Here is a 21098-nt window from a genome sequence, read left to right as displayed (position 1 = left end):
GAAAAGCGGTGAGAGGGCAAGCTAGCCACATTTAAAGGAGCAGAATCTATTAGGAGCGTTTTGTGAGAACATGAGGGTTTCTGTTGCATGACATTTTTTTTTAAATATTTTATTTATTTATTCATAGACACAGAGAGAAAGAGACAGAGACACAGGCAGAGGGAGAAGCAGGCTCCATGCAGGGAGTCTGATGTGGGACTCGATCCTGGGACCCCAGGATCACACCCCAGGCTGCAGGCGGCGCCAAACCACTGCACCACTGGGGCTGCCCGTTGCTTGACATTAACTCTCAAAACCTGAACACTCTGCTGGGGAAAACTCTATCAGTCCACTGAATACAGGATTTTTTTTTTTTTTTAAGTAGGTTCTGTGCCCAATGTGGGGCTTGAACTCAAGACCCTGAGATGAAGAGTCACTGCTGAGTCAGTCAGGTGCCCCTGAATACAGGGTTTTTTAAATATTTACCCAGGCTACTCTGGTGCGGCTTTGTGAATAGGCCAAGTCTGATAGTTTGACCAGAAAAATTAGGTTTTTATGAAAGAAAAGGAAGGTGAAGTGTAACATCCTCCTGAATCCCATCTCTGAAACCCTTCAAATCCTACTAATGACAAATCCCAGTGAGACACTCTGGAGAGCTTCCCCTGCACAAATGTGCAACATAACCACCATACTTCCCCTTGAAAGAACATTCCTGAAATGTTCCAGGCTTTCTCAATTCCACTCTGTTAAATGGCCCAACAGTCTGGGGAACTGGGAACTGTAGTGGACATTTGTTTTTGTTTGCCCAGCGGTATTTCACTTGGTGACTGTGGTTTTGGTGGACCCGCCAAATCAGTCCACATCACCCTGACTAAAGACACCTGTGACCTTGGTCCAGCTATCAAGGCCCAGCCCCCAGGCGATCACAATGGACCCTGAACATATGACCCATGCCAGGCCAATCAGGAGCCTTCTCTAAGTTGCAGCTATGTATACACACTCTTTTAAATAGGCAATGGGTCAAAAAGTAAATAGCTCTTTCCTCTGGAGACCTAAAAGTAGTATGATGTAACCCTGCAAGCATCTGTGCCTTACCTCCCCCACAGCATGAAAGAAATCCATCTGGAAAAGCAGAGAATACAGCCAATATATTTGAGATAATAGCCTAGCCTTGTTGATGTTTGAGTTTCTCCAGTGCCTGTTGACAGTTTTGCTCCTAGACATTCACTTACAATTGCTTTTCCTTCAATTAAGCTAACTAGAGTTGAACTCATCTTTGCAAATATATGGTAATCAAAGACAAGAATGTCAATGCATTGACAAACCATAGTTTGCTTGACTTCTCCCCCTCCACACACACCCACTTTCCCCACTTGTCTTTCCTTCTCCCCAGCTTATGCTAATGAAGGCATTAACACTCTGATGGTAGCTCCCATCACCATCAAGTTCTCACCGTACTCTTCATATTCTATTGTTTGCACCTTCCCAAATGATACGGTGATGAACACATGTGCAACAGCTAGCCTGGCACCTAACACAGGATCACCATCAGGGAGAGAGGGAGAGAGGGAGGGATGGCAACTGAACGCTCCAAGTATATGTTTCAAACTAGAAACATACTAGAACTCTTAGCACAGGGCCAAATGGGCTCTATCTAGCAATTGGTCAATATCTGGGAACTTTAATGCAACCTCTCCACTGGCTCTAAGGCCACCAGTGAAAGGGAATGCTTTCGATAGAGCTTCACTCACTCCCAAAGAGGAACCATTTAACCAGATGGGGCAACCAAATGGAAGTGTTACAAGTTCAAGGGTCCTCACATGTCCATGTTACTGTAAATAAAACATGTTTTAAGCAACACCTTCAAGTCCATGGCCTCCTCCAGCACTATGCTAGTAAGACTGTTCAGTATTGTTTCGCAGGACAGAGAAAGGTGATGCACCCGAACCACATTACCACTACCACCTTTGACACAGAGTTATCCCTCCCTTAGATTTCCTATTCACTTTGCCAAGCCCAAACCTATTTCATAGACCTTCCCGTATTAAAGAGCAGAGAAAGAGAAAAAAAAAAACAATACAGACATGGTGCTATGATCTTTATTCAATTAAATGACCTCACAACTAAGAAACAGAAAACATGCTTTTAATAAAGTAGCATAATCTCATCCCATTGCACTTTTTAAAAAGTGTATTAAGTTTTAAAGCCGTTCAAAGGCAGGGGTCTAGGAGAAAGAATTTTCAACAAATAATTTTTTAAAGAAAAGAAAAAGAAAACTTGTTAATGCTCAGGATTAATACTGGCCCCTTTAAGGCTTAAGTCCATGGCAGCATTTAGCCATCTAAATTAGAAAGCTTCAGGAATCAATTGCAATGTTTCCTTGGTTATAAGAGCACTACATTTAAATTTTAGTTCTGGCTCATTAAATTCCTTTCAAGGAAGAAAATTGCTTTTGAAATCTTTCTGCTTTTAGACCTGTTTTGAAAAGTTCCTGTTGTGGGGTATCTCTGTCCCTAATTTTCAAAGTTATCTTCTCCATCCTTTTTGTTATTATTTTTATTTATGGCTTAAGGTTTTCTGTGCACGAAAAGATAGAGGGGTTCAAGTCACAGTGCTGAACTTTGCTTTTTAAAAGAAAAACTTTCAAAAGGTGGGTTTTTAAAATCCTAATTACACTTGTTAGTAAACAGGACACTTGGTACATTCTTTTTCCAGAGAAGGCACTATGTTATTGCAATTTAGAAAAACAGCTTTAATGAGCTTAGCTAATCCTCTAGATGAAAGACATCGCCCTTATTACTCTGAACACATGAAGTCCCAGTCATACAGTCTCCAGTAGCAGAGCACCTATTCTGAGCCTCAGGTAGAAGCTGTCCATCTGTCCACTTGCCTCCAAACAATAGTGAATTGCAGTTTGCCATCCCACAGAGCAGTCTATCTCATTGGTCTCTGAGCTACCTGCACTACTGCCTATCAAAGTGGTGATTCCAGGGCCACAACCCATACCCGCTGAGGCAATCCCTGACAGAAGTTACAGGAGACTGAATGGCTTTAAACAAAACTCCCAAATAAGTCTGAGGCCCTCCAAAGTAGATGAGAGCCACTACCCAAAACTATAAAAGGACAGAAGGAAAACTATTCTATCACAGTAAATGGTCCCTTACAATGGGCTTAATGTCATTTAAAAAAGCAGTTACACAAATCATTTGTACTTTCATGACTGAAGTTTGTCTTCATTATGCCCTATTCCTTGATTAAAATTTTGTCAGATCTAAATGTAAGCCAGAAAGATGTAGCCCACACTGGCTACCTTGGATGGGAGCCATCCTAAATCATCCTGAATTACATTTAAATAGTTCTATGTGGGGTGGGGGAGGAAGTCCTATGAAGACTTCCACATAAATCATTAAAAAAAGAGAAAAAGAAAGGAAAAAATAAAACTTTTTTTTTTTTGGTTACTTTTGCCTGGGCTTAAGTCAACCTACTTATCTGTAATCTGCCCATAATACATAAACACCCATCCAAACTCACACTATCCAAAACACCACTTTTATAAGTTAGGTAGAATACTGGATATGACCTGCTAAGAACACACTGCCAGTAACAAGGCAGTTTGTTTGCCTAAAGCCTTTCACTTCATGTTACAGAGAAAAGAGAAAGCAGATAAAGCAAAACAATATTCCATAAGCATTCTACCAAGTACAAAGTAGGTATTAATACATAAACCTCCATGGAATGGACTTCTTAGTATATTGCTAAAATAGGATATGACTTTGAAGATGCTGATCATCAGTCATGATCATCTGCCCTCATTTTATCCACAAACCAATCTAGAAAGATTACTCATGAAAGAACTGAAATTTTTATTCTATTATTTTTACTATAAAAAGCTAACTGGATTTAAGAAAACATTTTTTTCCTGAAATGAATACTTTCCATAGAAATTCCGAGAACCTCCTCTTATACATTAATAGGAATATGCCCCCATATAACCATTAGAAATGTGCAAACCATAAATGCTTGCATGAGAAGGCTGGTCAGGAGTGGCAGAGCAACATACAACAAGCACACACTTTCAGCGTGAACCCGTGTCTGACCCACGAATTAAAGGCTGAGGGAAGTTAAGAGGTAAAAGATATTCTCTTCAACCTGGTTATAAATCTCCCCAGGACTCTTTAAGGCCAGCAATGAGAATGCATCTTTTATTGAAAAACTTGATATAAAACTACCAATTTACTGTAAAAATAAAGAAAATAGGCCAACTAAAACTCACTAAGGATCTTCACTGAGAAAGCTTTTTTTTTTTTTTTTTTTTTTTGAGAAAGCTTTATAAACACTTTCCAGAGGCAGAATAAGTTAACTAATAAAGACAAAAATAATAAGGCTTCCCCAGGACAATTAAACCAAATTATTTCTTTAAGATCAAAACAGAAATGGTGAATTTAAACAGTAATTAAATACTAAGATTTCACTAAGTTATACACTTTCACATGTTGTTTTACTTTAAAAATTCTAATACTTTAGTATTAAAATAAGTTTTAGATCATCCTTTTCTCACCTTTTAAAGGCATCACTCTAGACAATTATTCTGAAATCTATAAATGTGCTTCTACAATGTATTAAAAGCCAAGTATCTCAACATCTGCAAAGCCTTTAGCTAATAAGTATAAACATGCAAGAAGATAAGAGGCCACCTGAAAATGCACCAAAATTTCAAAGAGAAGCTTTCAATTTAACAGTCAAACTGAGCATCACTGTTATCCAAGTAAACAGTTTTTAGGAATTTTCCTAAAATGTAATGGCAAATGAATAAAATAGCAAGAATTTCAGGGCAAGATGGTATGTAGATATAAAAATATATAAAATGCTTGGAATTAATTCAGACTTGCAGAAATACTTCTGTTGTGAAATGTTAAAGTAATAAAAAGAAAATTCTTTGATACAGAGACTACATGCTTCTTTTTTCTGCTTTCCACTTAGACTTCATATACATAGAATCAACACTTGGGTTTTGCCTAAGCCTTCCTATCTCCCTTCCACAACAAAAATTACCTTAAGAATTAATATTCTCATACCTGAATGCTTACATAAATACTTACAAGGCAATCTTTAAAAGTTTAAAAATCTTTAAATTCACCATTATATTAAAATCAAAGGAAAAGGCAACTAACAGATAAAATGTTTTTTCACCCAATCAAGGTAACAAAAAAGATTAGATACTTCTAGATACTATCCATATTTGGGTGGGACTTTGGTCCTCACTAAGCCAAAGCTATTTTAAAGTTTCCAGATTAGTCAAGTGAAGTTAATAAAGGAAGACTCACTAAACAAAACTGACAATTTTACCTTTATTATTAAAAAATATTTGTGCATAGGAGAATGCAAATAAATGTTTTGGATAAAGACGTGATTTACTTACTGCCTAGGCCACATGAAACAGGACAACTAAAGACAATAATGTTTGGTAATAATGTCTTTCCTTTAATCCTTAATAAAGTTCTCTTCTTAACGCAGAACTCTTGAAAACTAGACCTCACAAGTAACAACCATGAGTTATATATAATACATATGTGAATATAAACCTGCAAACAGTGAATCTGACCAAGGCACAAGTTCAAATGACTTATCAGATGTCACATGGTTCATCAAACTCAGGGTTTTTTTTGTTTTGTTTTGTTTTAAAGTATCGAGCTCACTCCTTTCATTATGAGCCACTCTGGCTTTTCAAGGCATGTTGGCCTCTTTTCTAAAAAGAAGCTATAGGAATGAAGGTAAAAATAAGAGTTTGCTCCAACAAAACTGCTAGCCTGTCAGTAAAAGACCATAAATTTCAGTGTATGATGGATTTAAATAGGATGTGGTTTTTCCACACTATATGGCAAGCAAGATTCTTTAAGACTTTAAATAACAGTGTAATGGTGTCATTTTCAGTCTTTTGTTCTGAAGCTTTTGCAACTTTCGTAAACATTTTTAAATGGTAACAGTATAAAAGAAACTGACAGGTTTCACCACAAAACAGCAATCTTTCATGAGGCTATCCTTGTCCTCAAAAGCCTGGATTCAATCTTAAAAGGCACTAAGTGACACATGCAGGATTTAAAACCATATTTGCATTTTTTTTTCCTTTAGCTTTCTCCCCCATAAAGTGCACAAAGCAGAGAGTAATAAGAAAACAGACACAGGCTTGGATCTATATCAGCAAGGAAAAGAAATGCTTCCAACAGAAATGTTTAAGAATTTGAAGCCATGGGAAAGGTCTGTATATTAATTTATTACTGCTGAGTTTCAGCTCTTCCTGGGTGATCCCAGACCTGCGTTCCTCTGGACCTGTGGCCGTGGCAGAAACCCAGAAATCAGGAGGGGCTGACTGCGTTCTCATTGAATCCTCTTGTCAAGATGCTACTGAGCTTTTTTATCCACAGGTGGCCTCCCAACAACTGCATCCCTCACAGCGGCCTGAGTGGAATTACCCATATGAGAAGTAGCCTGCAAGAGTCAATTTATTCAACAGGTAAGTTAATAAAATACAACACAGCATCAAGAAAGAAAGACTTCAGAGATAAACGTTAAAAAAAAAAAAAATAGAACTGCCCTATAACCCAGCAACTGCACTGCTGGGGATTTACCCCAAAGACAGAGATGCAGTGAAACACCGGGACACCTGCACTCCAATGTTTCTAGCAGCAATGTCCACAATAGCCAAACTGTGGAAGGAGCCTCAGTGTCCATCGAAAGATGAATGGATCAAGAAGATGTGGTCTATGTATCAATGGAATATTAGCCATTAGAAACGACAAATACCCACCATTTGCTTCAATGTGGATGGAACTGGAGGGCATTATGCTGAGTGAAATAAGTCAATCGGAGAAGGACAAACATTTTATGGTCTCATTCATTTGGGGAATATAAAAAATAGTGAAAGGGAATAAAGGGGAAAGGAGAGAAAATGAGTGGGAATTATCAGTGAGGGTGACAGAACATGAGAGACTCCTAACTCTGGGAAACTAACAAGGGGTGGTGGAAAGGGAGGTAGGCAGAGGGTTGGGGTGACTGGGTGATGGACACTGAGGGGGGCACTTGATGGAATGAGCACTAGGTTATATGTTGGCAAATTGAACTCATATGTGTGTGTGTGTATACACACACACACACACACACACACACACACACTCAAAAAAAAAAAAAATCTGTCTACATCATGGGTATGTTACCAGAAAATCAGGAAATGAAAATACAGGTGTCGGGATCCCTGGGTGGCGCAGCGGTTTGGCGCCTGCCTTTGGCCCAGGGCGCGATCCTGGAAACCCGGGATCGAATCCCACATCAGGCTCCCGGTGCATGGAGCCTGCTTCTCCCTCTGCCTGTGTCTCTGCCTCTCTCTCTCTCTCTCTGTGACTATCATAAATAATAAAATAAAAATTAAAAAAAAAAGAAAATACAGGTGTCAGGGGAGCCTGTGACAGCAGCTGACTTCCAAGAGAGTCAGCTACGCCTCTGCTCTGTTACGGTGGTGGGGTTGGAAGCCCTCTTGGTTTCTCACGCAATTCTGACTTAACCCATCTGTTCATGGTACTCAGAAAAGGAAATCAGTGTCTCAAGGATCTGTACACCTGGAGATCACGTCAATGTCAAAAGCCGTTGGTTTTCTGAATGACTTTAAGTGAAAGAGATGCCATCCATTAGCAGAACTCAAAACAGAAAAATCTCAAAGCTCCTGAATCATACAGGAATTGTATCTGAAGAGCATGTGGTTAGAAGTTTCCCACGAGTAACACAATATATCTAAGTTGGAACTTTTCACATTAGAGGGAAGTTTTTAGGCATGGAAACAAAATATTAGGAGTAAATATCAATATCCTAAAGAAGGAGGATGCAACGTAATGCCTATCAAAAAACAAAAAATGACCAGGGGAAACTTCTTATGCCTTCTTTCACCGTGAAACTCTTGCAAATGGAAATATTCTACAATAAAAACACAGATATCTGTCCATTATCAACCCGTAGCCTTGTCAGCTGACACCACTTACCTGCTCTAGTACATACGCTGCACCAGAATCAATTGCTCCACCCAGCTCACGATATTGACCAGAATACCTGATGTATCCCCAAGTAAGAAGTGCTATTAACAGCAGTCCAACCATACAATTGAACAGCTGGGCCACAATCTCAAGACCAACAAAGCCAGTGAGGCCTGAGGCTATGTACAAGATCACAATGCCTGTAAAAAGCACTGCAGGGGTTCGGAAGGTGCTGAAGACATTCTTGCTGCCATTGTGCTTGCAGAAGTTCTCATAGAGCTCCTTGATCTCCTCCTCTAGTTCCTGCTGGTAACGAAGGCTAAAATCCTTCCCACCCATCTTCTTGGTCTTCTTAAAATGGTCCAGAGCAAGCTGTTTGAATTCACCGTGCTTCTCCTCTAGAATGTCTGGGGACAAATAAGGTTTCTCTCCCCCACAAACCTAAAAAGAATAAAGACATAACATACTGAAGATCTCTTTGAAAACAAGTGCCCAATAAAACAAGTGAAAACACTGAAAAAGTCCAAATATTTAAGATATTAGAAATTAACTTTAAAATGATGACCAAGACCAATAAAGTCTGAGTTTACTTCCTCTGAAAAGTGCACTGAAATAAGGAGGGTGACATTAACTGCATTGGAAGAAAGCCTTACTTAGCAACGGAAAGAACCAGAAGACCCCAATTACCAGGGGGGCCTGAACACAGTTTTGTTGTCTCGTCATCTTCAGATTCATTAAACAAGGTCAGTCTGGGCTTCTGCCGTAAGCCACAGGCCCACATTATAGCTACCTCAGAATAAAACACATGCCTGGCATACCTCTTCCATGTTGTTGTAATAAATGTCTTTGGCGGAGGCTGCAGCTGCTAAATTGTTAGCTTCAGCGGTGGCCTTATAATAAGAAAAGAAAGCATAAACTCTGAATCCCTTCTCTTTAACATTCTTCCACAAATAACCAAGTGCCAATTCCCTCTCACCCTACTCCCATTCTTCCTTTTTTAGGATCCTTCTGCCATTTTTTATGTTTCCATATAGCCCAATGTATGAGATAAAATATTCCTTTTTCACCAAATTTTCTGCCCCCCCCCAAAAAAACGTTCTGATACATAAGTCTTTATTATAAATTAAATCTCTGGAAGTATCATTCCCTTTGCTTTAATTTTAAGTGTTAAAAAAAAAAGAAAGAAAAAAATAATTTTAAGTGTTAAGAAATAGACATGGGTCAAAAAAAAGAGAAAACATTTATCTTTATATGAATTTTATACTCTAGCTTCCTTTGTGAAAATGCTTTGCTACTAAAGAAATAAATATCTGGCAGTAAACGGCTTTATGTTCTGCACATAAAAGTCAGAAATTGGGGGATCCCTGGGTGGCGCAGCGGTTTGGCGCCTGCCTTTGGCCCAGGGCGCGATCCTGGAGACCCGGGATCGAATCCCATGTCAGGCTCCCGGTGCATGGAGCCTGCTTCTCCCTCTGCCTGTGTCTCTGCCTCTCTCTATCTCTCTGTGACTATCATAAATAAATAAAAATTAAAAAAAATATTTAAAAAAAAAAAAAAAAAGTCAGAAATTGGGCAGCCTGGATGACTCAGCGGTTTAGCACCGCCTTCAGCCCAGAGCATGATTCTGGAGACCCAGGATCAAGTCCCGTCAAGTTCCCTGCGTGGAACCTGCTTCTCCCTCTGCCTATGTCTCTGCCCCCCGCCCCCCCCGTGTATCTCATGAATAAATAAATAAAATCTTAAAAAAGAAAAAAGAAACAAAGTCAAAAATTATGTTTTATCAAAATGACATCTTGAAAATAGCAAAATGTTGAAAATAAAAGTCATTGAAAATAAAAAACCTGACCAGTAAGTAGTAAATAAGTATGTCAGGACATGTTCTACTAAAGTAGACAGCAGATAACAGGAAAATAATTTGCTTAAGATAACTGGGCCTGGGGAAGCCCAGGTGGCTCAGCAGTTTAGCGCCATCTTCAGCCCAGGGTGTGATCCTGGAGACCCTGGATTGAGTCCCATGTCAGGCTCCCTGCATGGAGCCTACTTCTCCCTCTGCCTGTGCCTGTCTCTCATGAATAAATAAACAAAAATTAAAAAATATATATATATATATATAACTGGGCCTGTTCACAGTATGTTTGGTGGGATATAGTCCCAGTGAGGAGCCCTTCTGCTTTAACTCTGTATTTAACACCCAGAAGGCAGTAACAATGGTGAAAAATGTACTAAAAATTAACACACTTCAGCATTAACAGGCAGGGAGAGCAACAGCATTCTCCTTTTTTTTTCTTTTTTAAAGATTTATTAATCTATTTTTTCTTTTTTTTTGAGAGAGAGAGAGAGAGAGAGAGAGTGTGTGTGTGTGCATGAGTGGGGGGAGGGGCAGAGGAAGAGGGAGAGGGAAAATTCTCAAGTAGACCACCCCGCTGAGTGCAGAGCCCTACTAGGGGCTCAATCTCAGGACCATGAGATCATGACCTAAGCCAAAATCAAGGGTCAGATGCCTGACTGAGCCACTCAGGTACCCTGCATTCCCTTCTTAAAGGATGCTGCTGCTTGTGCATGGGTCAACAAGTAATCAAACAGTATCATTTAGGATGTCAAAGAATTGCTTACCTGAAGCATGGATTTGGGATGAGGCAGATCTTCTCCTTGATAAATTTTAATATATGCCTTATAATAGAAACATAAAAACACTCATGAAAAATGTGATTCTGTCACATTTAATCATACTTTAAGTTACAGAAAGTGACTATACAACTGCATTTTCCTAAAGACCTAGATCAACACCCAGGAATTAGCAAAAACACAACACACCTTTGAGTGCATGTTAGCGTTTTTAGTTAACTAAATATGTTCTCAAGCAGCACGAGACTACCAAGGCTAGGAGTCCCACCAGATTCCCCATGCACACTGGCCTCACCACTACCTGTGGGCACAGTGACCATCCGCCTTGAGGTAGTCGTGTCACATCTAGGTGCCGTCTCCTCCTACTCACAGCAACTTCCTAACCACCTCCTGTCCACACCATCTTCCTTGAGGAACAATCTTCCTTTAGCCACAGTAATTACTCCTCTAAGAAAGTGCAAAGAACATCCATTTGGTTCTTAGACCGATACTGCCACCCAGTGGCCCACTCCTGGAAGGACACTGAAGGCTCTGAAAATGCCTCTCAATATCTCCCCCATGAAAATCATCCCTAAGCTTTAAAATAGTAAAATCCAAGTTAGTTTACAACCTAGATCAGTTTTACCAAAAGTCAAATATTCTGACAATTAAAACCCATATTTACCTTAAAATACTCTAGTAGCCCCCGACAGGTGACTTTGGAGCCATTGATCTCCTTCTCCATTAAGTTAGCTGGGTTTAATACAAATGGTATCAGGGTCTGAAGCTGCTCTTTGAATTCACTGGCAATATCTGTTCACAAGACCATGAAGAAGAAAACAGTCAGCTAGACAGACTTGTTCAACCAAGCGGAGTATAAAATGTTTCAACATCTGCCAGTTCAAAGTGAGGGGAGGGAAGGTCCCAACTGTGTCTGGCACCTTCTGCCGCCCATGACCTCTGTCTGCACGTATCTTTACTGTCTCCTCCCTTCTGTCCTCGTGATTAAGAGCTGCTTAGACCAGAACAGAAAGTGGAGAATATCCTTCCCCTGGTTTTCATCCTGGGGGATTTAGTCTACTTGATAGCCTTTCAAGAAATCTCATTTTTAAGGAATTTTACTAATACAGTCATCAAAAAAACAAATTATCAACCCCTCAAGTCCTCTCTCCCTTGCCATACCTTCACACTCCCACTTGAATTCATTAGCAATTACTACTCATCATCCATTTGCTTTTCTATTGTTCATTTTTTTAATGTTAAAATAAGTAGAAGCACCTGTATGTAGGTATATTTCTGGAGAAAGGAAAGGATTTTCTAATACAAGACTCAAGCCATACATAAAATCAAACGTGAATGAATTTAACCACATTAAAACCAAGGCACCATAAAAAAAAAGACAAGACAGAAGATGGGAGAAGATATCTGTAACATACAACTAACAAAGGTTTCTATCTTAAAATACACATAGAGGATCTATACACTGCAGATAAAGACAAACCCAATCTAAAACTTAACAGGCATGAATAGGAACTGCAAAGCAAAGAAAGCATGAATGTAAATAAATATATGAAAAGATACTTAATCCTATTAGTAACCAAATAAATGCTATTTAATGCCACAATGACATACTATTTTATATCACTAATTTGGCAAAAACTAGATGTCTGATCACACTGAGCATTGCCTAGGATATGGATCAATGGGAATTTCTCTATACACTGATGAAGAAAACATAAATTGGAAGCATCATTTCAGAAAACAATTTAGCATTATACAGTAAAGGTGAAAATATACAAATTCTGGGATGCCTTGGGTGGCTCAGTGATTGAGGTCTGCCTTCAGGGCATGATCGTGGAGTCCTGGGATCAAGTCCCTCTATCTATGTCTCTGCCTCTCTCTGTCTCTCATGAATAAATAATCTTTTTAAAAAATATACAAATTCTAATATCCAGCAATTCTGCTTTTAAAGCACATACCCTTGGGAGACTCCCATATAAACTAGAATATCCACAGCAGCAATGTTCATAATAGTAATGTGAACTGGAAAAGTTCACATTCCATCAAAAATAAACTCTGTTATATTCACGGAAGCCATAATTATACTACAATGAAAATGAGTGAACTAAACTACACACTGTAATACAGATAATCTCAGAAATAAAACACTAAGGGGTGCCTGGGTAGCTCAGTCAGTTGAGCATCCGACTCTTGATTTTTGGCTCAGGTCATGAGATCAAGCCCCATGTTGGGCTCCCCACTTATCACAGAGTCTACTTGAGATCCTTTCTTGCCTTCTCCCTCTACCCCTCACCCTGACTGCAGGCTCTCTCTCTAAAATAAATAAATCCTGGGGACGCTGGGTGGCTCAGTGGTTTAGCATTTGCCTTCAGCTCTGGGCATGATCCTGGAGTCCTGGGATAGAGTCCCACATCGGGCTTCCTGAATGGAGCCTGCTTCTCCCTCTGCTTGCCTCTGCCTCTCATGAATAAATAAATAAAATCTTTAAAAAAGAAATCCTTAAAAATGTTTTAAATAAAAAAAGAAATCAAACACTCAATGAAAATACAAGTTGGCCACATACTATTTTTTATAAGTTCAAAATTTTAAAAACTTATCAACAGACTAAGTGATTCAAACACAAGTAATGATTTTTTTTAAAAATTCAAGGGCAAAGGGCACCTGGGCGGCTCAGTCATTTAAGCGTCCTTCAGCCCAGGGTCCTGGGACAGAGCCCTGTATCAGGCCCCTTGCTCAATAGGGAGTCTGCTTCTTCCTCTCCCTTTGCCCCTCCCCTTACTCGTGCTCTCTCACACACTCACTCTCTCTTAAATAAATAAACAAATAAAATCTTTAAAAAAAAATCCAAAGGCAAAATAAGCAAAATTTAGAATAGTGGTTATTTTTGTGGGAGGCAGGAGGGAGATGGGATAGGGAAGAACCACATAGGTATAAGAAATAGTACTGGTAATGTTCTAGACAACAGAATGGGCAAACTACAACCCTTAGGCAAATTATGGACTGCTAACTAAAATTGTAAATACAGTTTTGTTGAAACACAACCATGTCTTCATTTATGCATTGTCTTCAGCTGCTTTCTTGCTACAACAGCAAAGCTGAGTAATTAATATGGTCCACAAAGCCTAAAACATTTACTATCTGGTCCATTACAGAAAAAATTTGCCAATTCTGGTTCTAGATATTAAGTCGGGTAATATGTTCATGATGTTTATATGACATTTTATACTTTTTTCTTTTTTTTTAATAATAAGTTTATTTTTTACTGGTGTTCAATTTGCCAACATATAGCATAACACCCAGTGCTCATCCCGTCAAGTGTCCCCTTCAGTGCCCGTCACCCATTCCCCCCCACCCCGCCCTCCTCCCCTTCCACCACCCCTAGTTCGTTTCCCAGAGTTAGGAGTCTTTATGTTCTGTCTCCCTTTCTGATATTTCCCACACACTTCTTCTCCCTTCCCTTATATTCCCTTTCACTATTATTTATATTCCCCAAATGAATGAGAACATACAATGTTTGTCCTTCTCCAATTGACTTACTTCACTCAGCATAATACCCTCCAGTTCTATCCACGTTGAAGCAAATGGTGGGTATTTGTCATTTCTAATGGCTGAGTAATATTCCATTGGACATTTTATACTTTTTTCTAAAGATTTTATTTATTCATAAAAGACAGAGAGAGAGGTAGACACACACAGGCAGAGAGAGAAGCAGACTCCCTGTGGGAGCCTGATGTGGAACTCAATCCCAGGACCCCAGGATCACGCCCTGAACCAAAGGCAGATGCTTACCACTGAGCCACCCGGTGCCCTGACATTTTGTACTTTTAAAAAAGACTTTACTTATTTTAAAACAAGAATGAGAGACAGAATGAGCATAAGCCAGGAGGGGAAGCAGAGGGAAAGAAGCAGACTTCCTATTGAGCAGGGAGCCCAATGTAGGGCTCGATCCCAGGACCCGAGGATCATGACCCAAGCAAAGGCAGACACTTAATCAACTGAGCCACCCGGGCACCCTGTGGTTTTACACCTTATCTATATAAGTTCTAGGTATTCTTTTATATACACAATACTTTTGCATTCTTTTGGATACCTAATAGTATATTTTAAAATTTAACTACTGTTTTAATTTGCTTTCATATCTGTTATTGCTAGCTGGACCAAACTTTCTCCCATACTGGTTCATCAGCTAATTTCCTTTTCCTTTACCAGGGACCTGTATCTTATAATATAGTCACTCTTCACAAAAAAAAAAAAAAAAAAAAAAAGCTATCCTAATGTGTACTATAATCACTGAAACATTTTCTCCAGTTTGTTTTTAAATAGGCATAAAATTATTAAGTATTCAAATCTATATCACTTTTCCCTGACAATCTTATTCTTCATAATTTTAAAGAGTTCTTCCTCAATTCCAGAGATCTAATAAAATTAAATTTCCCCCCATGCTTTAATTTTTATAATTTGTCTGTAATCTACTTAGAATTTATTTACGCCTCATAAATTAAAACCCACATGGTATTTCTCTCTAAATAGTAACACGTACTTTTCATCTCCACCAATTACCATCCCATCTTAAATAACTGATTATAAGATCTCATGACATTGAAAAAAATTTTGGGTTTTTTTGATCTGTCCTACCTAAGTAAATGGGTACCAATCTCCTATTCAGATACTCTTAATTCTGTATCTCCTCAGGATGGCGCCAAAGTACGGCCTTTACCAATTTTAAAAAGGGATTAATCCCCATATTACACATTGATTAGTGGCTTAATATATGTATATGCTAAAGGTGACATTTCAACCGTGGAGGAAGTTGGACTATTCAATAAATACTTTAGGGACAAATGGGTAGCCACTCAGAAAATAAAATGGATCTAAACTCGATCAAAAATTATACTGTGAAAATGAAACTACAAAATTTCAAGAAAAAAGTGGGATAAATTCTTTATAACTTAGAGTGAAAGACAATAAAATAGTGTACATACTATGCTATTCTGTGTATATTCATATTTACTTGCACATCCTAAAGAAACTCTGGAAGCCTAAAAAAATAGAAGAGAGACTAACTTCTCACTAAATACTTTCTAATCCTTTTTGGGATTTTAAACACGTGAATGTATTACATATTTTTTTAAAAAGCCTATTTTTATGGTTTCAACTTTTATCATACTGAAAGACTAAGAGCTTCAAAAATATTTCACTCAGGAACTGGCATAATCTAGACACCACAGATTGTTCCAATACTCAGTTTTTTTGTTTGTTTGGTTTTGGTTTTTTGTAAGATTTATTTATTCATGAGAGACACAGAGAGAGAGGCAGAGACACAGGCAGAGGGAGAAGCAGGCTCCATGCAGGGAGCCCAATGTGGAACTCAATCCCAGGACCCCAGGACCACGCCCTGAGCCAAAGGCAGGTGCCAAACAAACCGCTGAGTCACCCAGGGATCCCCATCAATACTCGGTTTTATCCAGATTTAACACACCCTCTGCTATTAATGCTTTTATTGAAGGCTGTACCAAAACACTAGTTTTAGACTCAGAATAGGTAGGAATTATCTTCTGACAATCTTAAAATCTCATGGTTTCAAAGAAGATTGTGCCCTACAACTCTTCTGTTAAATTTCTAGCCAAACAATTCAGGGGTTACTGCATTTGGTATCTCTGCTCTAGAAAATATGAAGATGACAGTTGTCTTTATGGTGTGACACAGTCATCTGTGTCTGATCAAAGGGGTCTCGAAAGTGAGCTAACTTAGCTAACAGGAAGCAGCAGTTGAGCAGCGATTACATCAAAACTAAGACTGTGTTTGGCAAGTGTTCACCTCTGAATAAATGGTCATTCTTTGAAAAAATATATATATACACACACATACATATATCGTAAAATAAAATCACTAAAATAATTCCTGAGTATTCAGGAGAACATTTGTAGAAAATGTAGCTTTTATTAAATTCAGATGTTCTAAAGTAATTACATTAACGTCTTTCTACAAATTAGCCCTAAATGCTCTCAAGCTACTGTTGTCTTTTCTGGGTTATATGGAATGGACTTGCAGGATCTCAACCTAAGTCATCATACAAGTATATACTTAAGAAGAGACAACATGTAGGCATTTTCTTTAATTCTGAAAAATACATCAGCTCTATTTACGTCCCCCACAATAAAGTTTATGTGGTTCTCAATCAAGTACTTGCCAAATACACCAAGTCACCAACTATTTGCTATTTAGCTCCAATATATGCTTCACTCAAAACCCTTTAATACCCTGTTTAAAAGGTTCCCTAAAATTACAAAATAGTCATCTGCAAAGCCTCTAAAAAGTCTAAGCGCCATCTAAAAGCCTCTAAACACAAACCTTTGCAGAGCTAACAAAAATTCTTTATGAACAATCCTCCTAAGGACTATAGTTCCTAAAATTGACACACAAGGCAGAATATAAATATATTTTTAAATAAAGCAAAAGAGGAAATTTTTATTTTTCAAATTAAAAAATTTTTATTATTTTTTAAAGATTTTATTTATTTGAGAGAGACCAAAAGTGAGAAAGATCACAGAGGAAGAGGGAGAAACAGACTCACTACTGAGCAGAAAGCCAGATGCAGAGCTCAATCCCAAGACCGCGAGATCATGACCTGAGCTAAAGATAGACGGCTAACTGACTGAACCACCCAGGCAGCCCAATATAATTGTTTTTAAAATAAAAGATTTAGGGGCACCTGTGTGGCTCAGTCAGTTAAGTGTCTGCCTTCAGCTCAGGTCATGATCTCAGGGTCCTGGGATCAAGCCCCAAGTCTGACTCCCTGCTCAGCAGACAGCCTGCTTCTCCTCCCTCTCCCTCTAACCCTACCACCCCCCCATTCATGATCTCACATGCTCTGCTCTCTCTCTCACTCAAATAAATGATTTTTAAAAATAAAAACATAATTATAAATATATTTTTAAATAAATAGGATCACACAACATATGTACTATGCAACTTTTTTACATTTAATATGTCATAGACATCTATGCAAACACAGATAGATCCATCTATCTATCTATCTAGGGAGATCCATTTGCCTGGGTGGCTCAGTCAGTTAAGCATCTGACTCTTGATTTCAGCTCAGGTCATAATCTCAGGGTCATGAGTCTGAGCCCTGTGTTTGGCTCCACACAAAGCATAGAGTCTGCCTGGGATTCTCTCTCTCTCCTTCCTCCCTGCTCTCTTAAAAAGAAGACTTTAAATAACTTTTAAAAGTGCAAATGTACCATAATTTAACCAATCTTTCAAAAACACTCACTTAAGTTGTTTCTAATTATTCCCTATTATAATAATGCTACAGTAAAAATATATCATTATCCATATATTTTTACCTACTTATTTGGACAGTTCCTTAAGATACTTTCTTAAAAGTGAAATACTGGATCAAAGGATATAAACATTTTAAATTCTGAAAATTATCTATAAAAACAATGAATTTGTACCAATAAACTTGCACTTTCTCAATTAGTGTGATGCTACATGTATTTTCATGAGTATATACTGACCATTTGTACTTCTTCCTATGGGACTTCATTTTCATGTATAAGAGTAAGATTTTAACCCCATAAATGTGTTTTAAAGTTCAATGATGAATAAGGGAAGCAAATAGTACATAATTATGAGACTAATAGCTCCTTATACATAATTTGTTTCCTATTTTATAAATAGGAAATAGGAAAATCAGCACACTGAATATTTACTGATAAGCTGTTTACGGGGATCCCTGGGTGGCTCAGCAGTTTGGCACCCGCCTTTGGCCCAGGGCATAATCCTGGAAACCCAGGACTGAGTCCCACTTCAGGCTCCCTGCATGGCCGGCTTCTCCCTCTCCCTGTGTCTCTGCCTCTCTTTCCCTCTCTCTGTGTATCTCATGAATAAATAAATTTTAAAAATTAAAAAAAAAAAAAGCTGAAAGCTGTTCATACTTTTTTTTTTTTAATTTTTTTTTTTTTAATTTATTTATGATAATCACAGAGAGAGAGAGAGAGAGAGGCAGAGACACAGGCGGAGGGAGAAGCAGGCTCCATGCACCGGGAGCCTGATGTGGGATTCGATCCCGGGTCTCCAGGATCGCGCCCTGGGCCAAAGGCAGGTGCCAAACCGCCGCGCCACCCAGGGATCCCCTTAATGATTTTATTTATTTATTCATGAAAGACAGAGAGGCAGAGACATAGGCAGAGGAAGAAGCAGGCTCCATCCAGGAAGCCTGATGTGGGACTTGATCCTGGGACTCCGGGATCACACCCTGAGCCAAAGGCAGATGGCTCAACCGCTGAGCCACCCAGGCATCCCAATTTTATTTAATTTTATGTATGAGGGCAGCCTCGGTGGCACAGCGGTTTAGCGCCGCCTGCAGCCTGGGGTGTGATCCTGGAGACCCAGGATCGAGCCCCACATCGGGCTTCCTGGATGGAGCCTGCTTCTCCCTCTGCCTATGTCTCTGCCTCTCTCTTTGCTCTCTCTGAATGAATAAATAAATAAATAAATCTTAAAAAAAAAAAAAAAAGCAAGCCCTAGGATTCTATTAAACAGTTTCTGGGGCAGCCCTGGTGGCGCAGCAGTTTAGTGCCGCCTGCAGCATAGGGCGTGATCCTGGAGACCTGGGATCGAGTCCCACGTCGGGCTCTCTGCATGGTGCCTGCTTCTCCCTCTGCCTGTGTCTCTGCCTCTCTCTCTAGCTGTGTCCCTATGAATAAATAAATAAAATCTTAAAAAAAAAAAAGTTTCTGATAATGAGCAAAAATTTAAAAAATAATAATAGTAATAATAATTTTATTTATGAGACACTTTATTCATGAGACATGGAGAGAGGGGCAGAGGCATAGGAAGAAGGAGGAGAAGCAGGCTCTATGCAAGGAACCCGATATGAGACTCAATCCCAGGACCCCAGATCACGTCCTGAGCCGAACACAGACGCTCAACCACTGATTCACTCAGGTGTCCCCATAATTTTTAAATACATACAGGACTAAACAGTATCTTCTCAAAATGCATGTCCTCCTGGAATCTCAGGACATGACCTTACTTGGAAATTACAGATATAACTAGTTGAGATCATACTGGATTATGGGGTGATCTACATCTAAACAATGGTGTACTTATGAGAGAACACACAGAGAGACACACAGAAAGAAGGCAGCCATGTAATGAAAGAGACCAGAGTGACACATGCAGCTCCAAGCCAAAGGATGCCAAGGCCTGCCAGCAAACCTCAGAAGCTACAAGAGAAGCAGGGGACAGATTCTCCTCAGAGAAGAGAATCTCCTTCCTCCAGAAGCAATCAATCCTGACACCATGATTTCACAATTCTGGTCTCCTGAATTTTTAAGCAGTCAATTTCTGGTGTCCTAAACCGCCCAGTTTATGGTGGTTTGTAACAGCAGTCCTAGGAAACAGATACAATATGCACACCCAACAGTGATACACAATTTCAGAAGTTGGGGTTAGAAAACGAGTTCTTCCTATTTCCTGGAATGACATAATAAAAGTGAAATTTTTTTAAGATTTATTTATTCATGAGAGACACACAGAGAAAGAGAGGCAGAGACACAGGCAGAGGGAGAAACAGGCTCCATGCAGGGAGCCCAATGCAGGACCCGATCCCGGGTCTCCAGGATCACGCCCCAGACCAAAGGCAGACAGACGCCCAACCGCTGAGCCACCCAGGCATCTCTAAAAGTGAATTTTAAAACAATGTTTTGGGGCCTTTGGGTGCCTCCGTAGGTTAAGCATTTGCCTTGGGCTCAGGTCATGATCCCAGGGTGATTGGATCGAGCCCCACACCTGGCCCCCTGCTCAGTGGAGAGTCTGCTTCTCTCTCTGCCCCTCACCCAACTCCTGCTCAGTCTCAAATAAAATAAAATCTTTTAAAGGAATAAAATTAAAATTATAAAAACAATGTTTTGAAACATTAAAATGCTTGAAAATACAGAGGAATGCCATTTTGTATGTTTGTAGCTGATAACCTGAGAACACCCTGAGGCAAGTACACAAGGACATCATGATAACCCACCCCCTCCTCAGCATCCTCATTTAGGAATCCAGCCCTGGACATCTCCATTCTCAGTGATGAACAAACTTGAGTTTAGGTTTGGTAAAGTATTTCTAAAAAGAGTGGTAAAATCCTAAAGGACCACATTACCTACACACTCCACTTTCTCTAATATACTTCATTCAGAAAAGTCACTTGCAACTGCTTTTAAGTAAAAAGTGCTAGCTCCAGTGTTGCCTCTGCAGATTTTTCTCAAAATCCAGACCCCATCCTTGGATTTCTGAATTGCCATCTAATAGACTCTGAAAGTTTCCTGTTCAGGAAAGCTGCCAACCACATAAAAATATCATGTAGTGACCAAAGAGAAAGTAAAGGTAAGTCTCTCAAACTCAGTTTTTTCTGCAACGTGAAGGCCAGCTGGAATGTAATCTTAAATTGAACAAGTATATTAACATTCTTGGATCAAA

The 21098-nt window shown here is 39.2% G+C and overlaps 1 protein-coding gene across 1 annotated transcript in view; it reads right to left on the bottom strand.

The window, feature by feature from the left end:
* Window positions 1-2062: 2062 nt before the first annotated feature.
* The window catches only part of ATL3 (atlastin GTPase 3), a 62046-nt gene continuing 43010 nt past the window's right edge, over window positions 2063-21098 (bottom strand). Inside the window, exons 9-13 of the mRNA XM_041721820.1 lie at window positions 11287-11414; window positions 10611-10667; window positions 8816-8887; window positions 8007-8438; window positions 2063-6465 (exon numbers count right to left, since the gene is read on the bottom strand). Of these exons, the coding sequence (XP_041577754.1) occupies window positions 6379-6465; window positions 8007-8438; window positions 8816-8887; window positions 10611-10667; window positions 11287-11414 (776 nt within the window). The 3' untranslated portion in view covers window positions 2063-6378. The remainder of the gene's footprint in view (window positions 6466-8006; window positions 8439-8815; window positions 8888-10610; window positions 10668-11286; window positions 11415-21098) is intronic.

This window comes from Vulpes lagopus, chromosome 11 (genome assembly GCF_018345385.1).
Source record: "Vulpes lagopus strain Blue_001 chromosome 11, ASM1834538v1, whole genome shotgun sequence".
Classification (NCBI taxonomy): Eukaryota; Metazoa; Chordata; class Mammalia; order Carnivora; family Canidae; genus Vulpes; species Vulpes lagopus.
The sequence above is the reverse complement of the archived record's forward strand: the minus strand, read 5'-3'. Positions and strand labels throughout refer to the sequence as shown.